Source organism: Eschrichtius robustus, chromosome 14 (genome assembly GCF_028021215.1).
Source record: "Eschrichtius robustus isolate mEscRob2 chromosome 14, mEscRob2.pri, whole genome shotgun sequence".
NCBI lineage: Eukaryota > Metazoa > Chordata > Mammalia > Artiodactyla > Eschrichtiidae > Eschrichtius > Eschrichtius robustus.
The window spans coordinates 47,359,841-47,371,068 of NC_090837.1; the positions used below are offsets into that span (position 1 = coordinate 47,359,841).

Consider the following 11,228-nt stretch of genomic DNA (forward strand, 5'->3'; position numbering starts at 1 on the left):
TGTGCTCCAAACTGGACTCACCCTTGACATGTGATTCTCCAAAATTTTTGTCTATCGCCTTTGCGTCTTCTACATATACGTCTTTATCAGGACAAAACCTGTCTTAACCCATAACAAAGCCACGTGCACATATGTGCACACACATACACACAAGAGCTGGTACTCGATCAATGAATCATCCAACGATTATAATTGCTGGACTTGTAAACTGGTCAGGAGAAAGAGAATCTTTTGTCAACCACAGCTTCTAGTTCTCACAGCCATTTCTACTTCCTTCCAGAAACTTTGATTCTGACAAAAGCCAGCTGGGTAGCCTTGTTTCTGCACATTCAGTGCAGAAGAGGCCATAAAAAATATCTGGTTCTTTGTATTTCAGGCTCGTGGATGCCAGTTTGAAATGTGTCATTATTCCTTGGGTTGAGAACCTTGTCTCAGAAGAACACAAAAATCATGGAGAAATTGCTGACTAAGTTAAGCTCCCAAATGACTTAGTTTGGCTGAAACATAGGTTTTTCAAACGTAAGCACTGCCAAAGATTTTTCCTCGTTGACTCATGGATATAGCTCGAGTGCCACGATGCTTTCTGATGCACTATATTTAAGCCTGCGCAGCCAAATGTCATTCCATGTGAAATAAGTTATTACAATTTGCATCTATCATTTAAAACGAATGATAAAATGTACAGAAAATGGAGAACGTGCATAGAAATAATAGGTAGGGAGGAATAAAATCTCCAAGAATGTTGCTGCATCCAGCCACGCATGGAGAAGAGTATTTTTGTTTGTTTTGATTGTTTTGTTTTGGTGATCTAGCTGGTCAAATGACCTGTTAAGAATATTTCATAGAGCTAATGTTCTGACGCTCTAATCTGTCTAGGCAAGTTTCATATTTGTGTGGGTTACTTATTCTCCCTTTGTTGACTAAGTCAGTAATCAGAATCAGCAGGTTTGGAGACAGGTTGGCAGGGCTCAGGAGGCTGGCTGGGGAGAAGTGAGTATAAAAGCCCGAAGCTGGGAGCAGCCTTCTCAGAGACCCACCGGTCCTTGGCAGAATGGCTTCTTCCCGTCTGTTCCTCCTCTGCCTCGCTGGACTGGGACTTGTGTCTGAGGCTAGCCCTGTGGTGAGTGTTCGACTCTTTGAAGTCCTTTCATATGTCTCCTGTGGATGACGTAGAAGTGACTCCTTCCTGCTTTGCCAACCAGCTTTTGTTAGTTAGGGCCAGGGCACCCAGCATCTATTTTTAAACATCATTGATTCAAACTTCAAAAAGAATGAAATTCTGCAGAGCTCATTGAACTGGGGCTTGGATCCTGGGCGCTCTCCTCTATGGCTTTGCAATGGTACCTCAATTTCCTCAGATAAATGGTAGAAATAAAGATCCAATATTCCAGAAGCTGTTACTATTGAGTTTTCAGAAGACTGACATTTGATAAAGTTGATTTCCCTTTAGCTAATAAAAAAGTATGTAGTGATTAATCTCTGAAAGGCTTGGCAGACAACGTTCTAGTCAGATATCTAACTCTTAAATCCTGAGAATTCGCTGGTGGTCCAGTGGTTAGGCCCTGGCCCCTTCACTGCTGCGGTCCCCGGTTTGACCCCTGGTTGGGGAATTAAGATCCCGCAAGCTGTGCAGTATGGCCAAAAAGGAAAAAAAAAAAATTCTTAAATTCCCCTAGGAGAATTAACTAAAACTATAAAAAGGGTCATGAAATCATCTGACATTATTTTACAGCAACTAGTAAGAGGGAATCACTACAGCAACAACTGAGTAAAATGCTCTCAGGAAAAACAATGTAGTCCTATGGCACAGTACATCTTTGCAGTAATTCTACTCAAATGACGAGGCTTACTGAAGCAACTGTTCTCAGAGGGCCTATTTTCTCCCTTCAAGTTCATTATACACGCCCCCGCTGGAGCGCAGCATGTCCAGAGGCAGAAACCATTCCTTCTTTGGAGACAATCACGTCTGTGCTACACTGAGTGAGGGAAGCTCATTAACCATCAACACTTCCGTACGTAGCTGGAAATGGGATTCGCGTGTCCTTTCTGCCTTGTTCCAAATCGAAGACCACAAAGGACGCATCCTGTCACTCTGACCAACTTTGTTGACTTGTCACTTGTCTCCTCTCTGCCCAGGGCTCTGGTGAATCCAAGTGTCCTCTGATGGTCAAAGTCCTAGATGTCGTCCAGGGCATTCCTGCTGTGAACGTGGGCGTGAAAGTGTTCAAAAAGGCTGCTGACGAGACCTGGGAGCCCTTTGCCTCGGGGTGAGCTGCCCGGGGAACCCAGACGGAGGACTTGGTTATACCTTCCCGTTCCCCCGCCACTTGTTAGAGAGAGGGGCTCACATTGTTACCAGAAGGGGGGCCCCTTCCAGGGCCCGAGAGTGGGCTCTTGTCTAACACTCGGAAATGAATTGTCCGAGGAGAGGCACGTGCTGACAAAGCAAGAGACTTTACCGGGAAGGGGCACCCGGGTGGAGAGCAAGAGGGTAAGGGAACCCAGGAGGACTGCTCTGCCACGTGCCTCGCAGTCTCAGGGCTTATGGTAATGGGGTTAGCTTCCGGCTGTCTCTGGCCAATCATCTTACTTGTGCCCATATTTGGTGTGACTCAGGGTCCTTCCTGGTGGCAGGCACATCTCTCTGCCAAGATGGATTCTAGCTCGAGGGTTTCTGGGAGGTCGGCAGGACCTATGGGCTGGCGTCTCCTCCCTCCTTTTGGCCCCTCTCGGGTTCTCCCGATTAGTTTTCTGAGGCAGTGCCGTGGTCCTTATCGGGACCTCCTGTTGTGAGACAACTCAGGCAAGCAGTTGTTATCGTACCTGGCCAAGGCGGGCGGTTTCGGTCCAAGGGTCCCTAACAACATCATTCACTAAAAGTCCACCAAGTAAACTGAAAATGTGGGCAGAGGGAAAGTGGATTCTGAGAAGGATGCCCTCTTGCCTTGCTCAGCTGCAAGTGACCAGGATCCTGAACAGCATTCCTGGCTGCTTCCTACTCCCCACTACACTTCACCACATTTTGGGGTCATGAACCACATGAAAAGGGTGATGAAAACTATGAACTCCATGCCCAGAAAAAGACACATATACACACATACAAAAATGTATATATAATTTCAGGAATTCCAGATTCCTTGATGCCCTTGCATAACACTCCTTGTCTTGGAATGTTCGGAAAGATGTAGAATTTGTGTTGATTTATTAATGAAAGGAATGGAATCGAGGGGCTGCATGGAGGAGGTGGCTCTCTGTAGTGTATCTGGATCATCCAGAGTCCAGGGCTGTTGTCCAGCAAACCCTGGTGGAGCATCTACTCTGTGAGGCTGGGGCTATCGAGCTCCGTAAGAAAAGACACAGAAGAGAAAGACACATGATAGTAAGCACAGCCACAGACCAGCCTCACCATGCCCCACCGCTGGGAGCCCAAGTGACTTCTCACCTTCACCAGATGCTCTATAACTTTCACAGAGTTCTTCCACCTCCACTAGCAAGAGTTTCAAAGAAAATGCACATTAGTAAAATCTAAACCAACCAACTAAAAGAATGAACAACAAAGAAACGCTCAGTACCAAGTGCTACTGCTAAGCGTTTCTGTCTCCTGAGAAGAGAGTTTCTGTGGGTTTTCATTGAATCCCAAGAATCACATGATGATTCTTCATCCATCATTGGGAAAGTCATTTTCTTTAGTGTGGTTTCAACTGAGTTTTTATTTGTTAGTTCATTTATGTTTCTATAAAATGCCAAGAACACTGTGGAAATGCCAAGTTAAGAGAATATTCTAAGCACGAGACAGAACGGACGCCAAAAACATTCAGATGAATATAAATAAATAAATAAATAAATAAATAAATAAATAAATAAATAAATAAATAAAAAGGCAGAAAAAACCCAACAACATTCAGATGTTTGTGGGAATTTTTTTTCTGATGATAAGACAAAAAAGGGAAATCCAGTATTTTCTTCCTGGAAAGGAAGAAAGGTGGGAGGGTAATGAACAGAGTCAGTAAAGACAACTTCCATTTTTACCTGTCTTAGTTTTTGCTATCTAATGGAGAGTGATTTCTAACACCAGCCATTGAGCAGGTACTTACATGGAAACAGAAATTGCCTAGTTTAAAAACAAAAAGGAGTTGCCTAGTATTTGTTGATGGCAAAGAGTTACCAAGGAGCTTAATCATATAAACAATGAAAAAGTCAGATATGGGTTTCTCCTTGTATTTTGGGGTTCCCATTATGTGTACAAATGATACTTCCTCTGGTAGATACCCTCACACAACAGGGGAGAGAAGTGAGGCCCCAGGGTCAAGGGAACCTCAGTCAGAGAAGCTCATGGCCACTTCCAAGGGTAGTTACGAACCTTTGCCCAAACACCAACCCTGAATCGTAATGACTCTTTTTTTTTTTTTTTTTTTAATGGTAACTGTCTGGTAATTAGTTTACTAAAACCTAAATTGGAACATGTAGACACAGAAGTACGTTGAAAAGATTTTTAGCTTTCGGGAAAGGAAACCCATTGCAATAAAACGTCAAACAGTCTTTTCAACTGACAGCAAGAACTCCTCTCAGTTTTCTACGTATGAACAAAATCCAGTCACATCAAATTATCCAACAAGTTAATAAAAACAAATTTTCCTGAAACTGCACATCATTTAAGTCCTCCAAATTAGCGGCAGTCAGCTCAATCTGCACGTGGTGGTTCCTGGGGACTATGGACCCGTCAGTCAGGCTGGCTCTGCTGCAGGCTACCTGGGTGCCAGGTGGGCCCCAGGGAGGTCACAGGTTCAGTAACTGCCTTCCTGAGTGGCCTGGGCTGTCCCTCCTCCCCCACCATGATGGTCAGAGCTTCTTTGACCTTCCCACGCCTCACCCACAAGCCCCAAGTTAGCCCAGTTCAAACGCTTCCCTGAGTTTCTAGATGTTCCTCTATCTCCTGCCATTGGCCTGGAACCAGGGTTTTCATCTACAATTTCCCCCTCAAAACACCGAGGAGACAAGGCGCCTTGCTGAGGAAACCGTTTACTTCCTCCTTACTTTGTACTGTATGGGGAAGTGGCCAAAAATGTGTTTTATTTTTATTAGTAATGGGTCCTGTTGGATTGAATGACTTAAGAATGTGTCTATTGCAATTAAAAGAGGTATCGTGTTTATATTAATGCTTTAAAGTTTGGTTACTCTGGGAGCATCAGTTTACAGGAGTGTAAATAGGTGATAATGAATGCAATGAAGGATCCCACGTTAAAAGTGTACCTCTCTAGAAAAAGTCAGTGTGTTTTTTTTTTTCTTTTCTTTTTTTTATTGGAGTAAAATTGGTTTACAATGTTGTGTTAGTGTCTGCTGTACAATGAAGTGAATCAGCTATATGTATACCTATATCCCCTCCCTCTTTTTTTTTTAACATCTTTATTGGAGTATAATTGCTTTACAATGGTGTGTTAGTTTCTGCTTTATAACAAAGTGAATCAGTTATACATAAACATATGTTCCCATATCTCTTCCCTCTTGCATCTCCCTCCTTCCCACCCTCCCTATCCTACCCCTCTAGGTGGTCACAAAGCAATGAGCTCATCTCCCTGTGCTATGAGGTTGCTTCCCACTAGCTATCTGTTTTACATTTGGTAGTGTATATATGTCCATGCCACTCTCTCACTTTGTCACAGCTTACCCTTCCCCCTCCCCATATCCTCAAGTCCATTCTCTAGTAGGTCTGTGTCTTTATTCCCATTTTGCCACTAGGTTCTTCATGACTTTTTTTTTTTTTCCCTTAGATTCCGTATATATGTGTTAGCATACCGTATTTGTTTTTCTCTTTCTGACTTACTTCACTCTGTATGACAGACTCTAGGTCCATCCACCTCACTACAAATAGCTCAATTTCGTTTCTTTTTACGGCTGAGTAATATTCCATTGTATATATGTGCCACATCTTCTTTATCCATTCATCCAATGATGGACACTTAGGTTGCTTCCATGTCCTGGCTATTGTAAATAGAGCTGCAATGAACATTTTGGTACATGACTCTTTTTGAATTATGGTTTTCTCAGGGTATATGCCCAGTAGTGGGATTGCTGGGACGTATGGTAGTTCTATTTTTAGTTTTTTAAGGACCCTCCATACTGTTCTCCATAGTGGCTGTATCAATTTACATTCCCACCAACAGTGCAAGAGTGTTCCCTTTTCTCCACACCCTCTTCAGCATTTATTGTTTCTAGATTTTTTGATGATGGCCATTCTGCCCGGTGTGAGATGATATCTCATTGTAGTTTTGATTTGCATTTCTCTAATGATTAATGATGTTGAGCATTCTTTCATGTGTTTGTTCGCAATCTGTATATCTTCTTTGGAGAAATGTCTATTTAGGTCTTCTGCCCATTTTTGGATTGGGTTGTTTGTTTTTTTTTATTGAGCTGCATGAGCTGCTTGTAAGTTTTGGAGATTAATCCTTTGTCAGTTGCTTCATTTGCAAATATTTTCTCCCATTCTGAGGGTTGTCTTTTGGTCTTGTTTAAGGTTTCCTTTGCTGTGCAAAAGCTTTTAAGTTTCATTAGGTCCCATTTGCTTATTTTTGTTTTTATTTGCATTTCTCTAGGAGGTGGGCCAAAAAGGATCTTGCTGTGATTTATGTCATAGAGTGTTCTGCCTATGTTTTCCTCTAAGAGTTTGATAGTGTCTGGCCTTACATTTAGGTCTTTAATCCATTTTAGGTTTAATTTTGTGTATGGTGTTAGGGAGTGTTCTAATTTCATACTTTTACATGTACCTGTCCAGTTTTCCCAGCACCACTTATTGAAGAGGCTGTCTTTTCTCCACTGTATATGCTTGCCTCCTTTATCAAAGATAAGGTGACCATATGTGTGTGGGTGGGTTTATCTCTGGGCTTTCTATCTTGTTCCATTGATCTATGTTTCTGTTTTTGTGCCAGTACCATACTGTCTTGATTACTGTAGCTTTGTAGTATAGTCTGAAGTCCGGGAGCCTGATACCTCCAGCTCCATTTTTCATTCTCAAGATTGCTTTGGCTATTCGGGGTCTTTTGTGTTTCCATACAAATTGTGAAATTTTTTGTTCTAGTTCTGTGAAAAATGCCATTGGTAGTTTGATAGGGATTGCATTGAATCCGTAGATTGCTTTGGGGAGTAGAGTCATTTTCACAATGTTGATTCTTCCAATCCAAGAACATGGTATATCTCTCCATCTATTTGTATCATCTTTAATTTCTTTCATCAGTGTCTTATAATTTTCTGCATACAGGTCCTTTGTCTCCTTAGGTAGGTTTATTCCTAGATATTTTATTCTTTTTGTTGCAATGGTAAATGGGAGTGTTTTCTTAATTTCACTTTCAGATTTTTCATCATTAGTGTATAGGAATGCAAGAGATTTCTGTGCATTAATTTTGTATCCTGCTACTTTACCAAATTCATTGATTAGCTCTAGTAGTTTTCTGGTAGCATCTTTAGGATTCTCTATGTATAGTATCATGTCATCTGCAAACAGTGACAGCTTTACTTCTTCTTTTCTGATTTGGATTCCTTTTATTTCTTTTTCTTCTCTGGTTGCTGTGGCTAAAACTTCCAAAACAATGTTGAATAATAGTGGTGAGAGTGGGCAACCTTGTCTTGTTCCTGATCGTAGTGGAAATGCTTTCAGTTTTTCACCATTGAGGACGATGTTGGCTGTGGGTTTGTCATATATGGCCTTTATTATGTTGAGGAAAGTTCCCTCTATGCCTACTTTCTGCAGGGCTTTTATCATAAATGGGTGTTGAATTTTGTCGAAAGCTTTCTCTGCATCTATTGAGATGATCATATGGTTTTTCTCCTTCAATTTGTTTCCCCTCCCTCTTGGACCTCCCTCCCACCCCCCCCCATCCCACCCACCTAGGTCGTCACAGGGCACCGAGCTGAGCTCCATGTGCTATACAGCAGGTTCCCACTAGCTATCTATTTTACACATGGCGGTGTATTTATGACACATGGTAGTGTATTTATGCGTAATGACTTTTTTGAAGTGAAACCTCATAAGAGAAAAAATCTACAAAGAGCGTTTTGAAATATTCCTGACAAATTTCCTGTCAGTTAATTTTAGACAGTTACTAGAATTTTCCCTGTCCTGACCTAGTCGAGAAAAAAAAAAAAAATATATATATATATATATAATCACATACACAAACTGCACTTGTGTGTGTGCGTGCGTGTGTGTGTGTGTGTGTGGTGTCACCTCAAAATGGCATTTATTCCCTCAATGCCTAACTTAACGTGGACTTTTGCACCTTCTAGGAAAACCAGTGAATTTGGGGAGCTCCATGGGCTCACAACAGATGAAAAACTTGTAGAAGGAATATACAAAGTAGAATTAGACACCAAATCCTACTGGAAGTCACTTGGCTTTTCCCCTTTCCATGAATATGCAGAGGTGAGTGTATGGATGCTTGTGTTGTTTTTTATTTTTTGTTTGTTTTCAGTCCCAGAAAATGCACTGTTTGCACTATGCACACCTTGGAAAAGTCGGAAGGAACGTACTGGACTAGCACAGCTTCCCTTTACCATTTCTACAATCAGAAATCCACAAAACTCTGAAATGCAAACTTTTTCTCTGTTTGTTGATAACTCATTTAGTAACCTGACCTGAACTTACAAGATGCTCTTTAGAGACTTCATTCCTTCCTCTGAATCCTATTGTTTGTTTGCTGAAGAAATATTTATATGTTGGATTATTAGGCAACCCTCCAGACCCCACTTAGGGTGTTATACAGCAAAAAATAAGTGCATCATTTTACGTCTCTAAAATCTGACAATTTTTTCATTCCAAAACACATCTGGCTTCCAGAGGTTTGGATAAGTGATTTCAGACAATGCACACAGAGACAGTAAATTCATAATAATAATAGCAACACAATAGATAACACTTTTCAAGCATATACTACCACTGTTTTCTATATTTAACCTATTTAATCTTTGTAAACAACCCATTGGAGCCATTCCTATTATTGCCCTTATTTTACAGGTGAAGAAAGTAAGGCACAGGGAAGTTAAATAACTTGTCAAGGTCACGGGGCCAGTAAGGGGAGGAGCAGTAATATTTACCACCAGGTCCCAGGCTGGGTTTAGCCTCAAGGTGTGCCTCAGCTTTCTTCCTGTGAGAAGTCACGCTAAAAAAATAATAATAATAATAAAAATAAAGCCACATTTGTAACCCTTGGTTCACACTCTATTCCTCTGCTTATGAGGTAGTGGGAACCTCAGAGTTATCCATGGGCCCCATCTCCTTGCGTCTTCCTTGTCTGTAATAATTCCTTAAGTCATGTAAAACAGATGGCTGCCGTGGAAATAGAATCCAGACATGTCGGTCAGCGTTAAAGATCAACTAATTGCATGAGCAATTAGGAGCTCTGTGATTTCCCTCGGTCAGGTTAGGGCCACCCTGATTTTTAGTATAAATTTGCCAAAAAAAGAGAGAGACCTGATTATACAGGTGGGAGTAAAGAATCTGGTTGAAAGGGCTGCGCAAGGCTCCAGCGGCTTAGCTGGCCAGCATATTTGGAGTTTTGTCTTTTGCTCACACTGTTCCAGAAAACAAAATAAGAAAGTAAAAATAATTTCTTTGGACTTGGAGTGGTCTCTCTGTCTGTGACTCACATTTGGAGGCTCTACTGAAAAGCAATCCTGTCTGTGTTCCCTCCTAGGTGGTGTTCACAGCCAACGAGTCTGGCCACCGCCACTATACCATCATGGCCCTGCTCAGCCCCTACACCTACTCCACCACGGCCCTAATCAGTAGCCCCAAGGAGTGAGGGGCACCTGCTTCGGTGGACTTGAAGGATGAGGGACAGGACTTCATGTAACCAACAGCATTCCATTTTTATTAAAGCAGTGCTTTCACTTTATAGGCTATGTTAGAAACTCGGGCAGAGACAATAAAACACTCCTATTGAAGCACTTCCCATTTCACCATTTGAACTTGCTTTTTTTTATTCCCCTGTTGTCCTCTCGAATAAAACAAAGAATCCAAATTTGACAGAAATGCAAAGGAACTCAAAGAACATCTCTGGCCGAACTCTGGGGGAAATCCAAATTTCCAATGTTTTCCAAGCTAAGCACATATTCGACCTCATCCGCAGCTATTAAAAACACACATTCTGAAAATGAGAGCGCTTTCTTTTCCTCTCACCTTTGGTGAATAGCAAAAGGCAAATTCTAAGGGTCCTCTTCTTTATTATGTGCATTTCCTTTAAGTGCTTCGCAGATTTCAAGAGTAGCCCAGCTCCACCCGGACAGACTTACAGTGACTCAAGCCCTCTAATCCGGTTCAGAATGACCACAGCCCACAGGCAGCTGACTAGGGGATGTGATCAGAGAACCCTCGCACCCCCAACTCACTTGGACTAACCCGAAATTCATGTACTGAGAGACTGCTGTACGCCAAGCATTCCTTTAGATACTTTGAACCTAAAGAATAAGATCCAGTGCTTGCATATAAAGAGCTCACATTCTTTTAAGAAGATAACTATGTCAACGTGATTTGACAAGGGCTATGGCCCAAGGCACCGTACCTTGGTGGGAGGGTGGGAAAGAGGGAGTAGCAAACAGCCTGGAGAAGTCAGAGAGGGAGTCAGAATAAATTGCACTTGTTTGAAATTTGACTCTTAGTCATTTATCGGGTAGAAAAGGAGGAGGTATTCTAAGTAAAGAGAGCAGAGATTGCAAGAGCAGGCCAAGGGAAAGAGCTTGATAAATTGAGAGAACAGATGGGGGATTAGAATATTGGATCGTAGAGGGTATTGAGGTGCACTAGGTTGTGCTGCTGTAACAAACAACCCCAAATCTCTGTGCCTGAACACAAAGTTTATTTCTCATGAGTGCTAAGTCCAATGCAGAAGTTCATGTTCTGGTGACCCTCAAGGTGGCTTTCCTCCACATGGTGACTCAGGGCCCCAGTTTGATTTATTTTGTGGCTTCAAGGGACACCTAGTCAGCAGACTGGAGGAAGAAATTATGCCTCTGCACTGAAGTGTCACACATGATTCTCCCTGACATTTCATGGGCCAGAACTAGTTACACGGTCCCATTCAGATGCACTGAGCAATATGGTCCCCAGGTGAGAGTCATTTCCCAGAACAACTCTACAGTCTGGAAAAAAGCACTAATCTGTGTTGGTCAACAACCATCTCTGTCACAGTAGGGTTGGGAGTGGCGGGAAATGAGGCTGGAGTGGAGGCTGATGGCCCTGA

The 11,228-nt window shown here is 42.2% G+C and overlaps 1 protein-coding gene across 1 annotated transcript; it reads left to right on the forward strand.

The window, feature by feature from the left end:
• Positions 1 to 1,042: 1,042 nt before the first annotated feature.
• TTR (transthyretin) lies at positions 1,043 to 9,791 on the forward strand. Its single transcript, XM_068563359.1, has 4 exons — positions 1,043 to 1,120; positions 2,137 to 2,267; positions 8,278 to 8,413; positions 9,684 to 9,791. Exons 1-4 carry the CDS (start codon positions 1,052 to 1,054, stop codon positions 9,789 to 9,791), a joined length of 444 nt encoding a protein of 147 aa, XP_068419460.1. The 5' UTR covers positions 1,043 to 1,051.
• Positions 9,792 to 11,228: the final 1,437 nt, after the last annotated feature.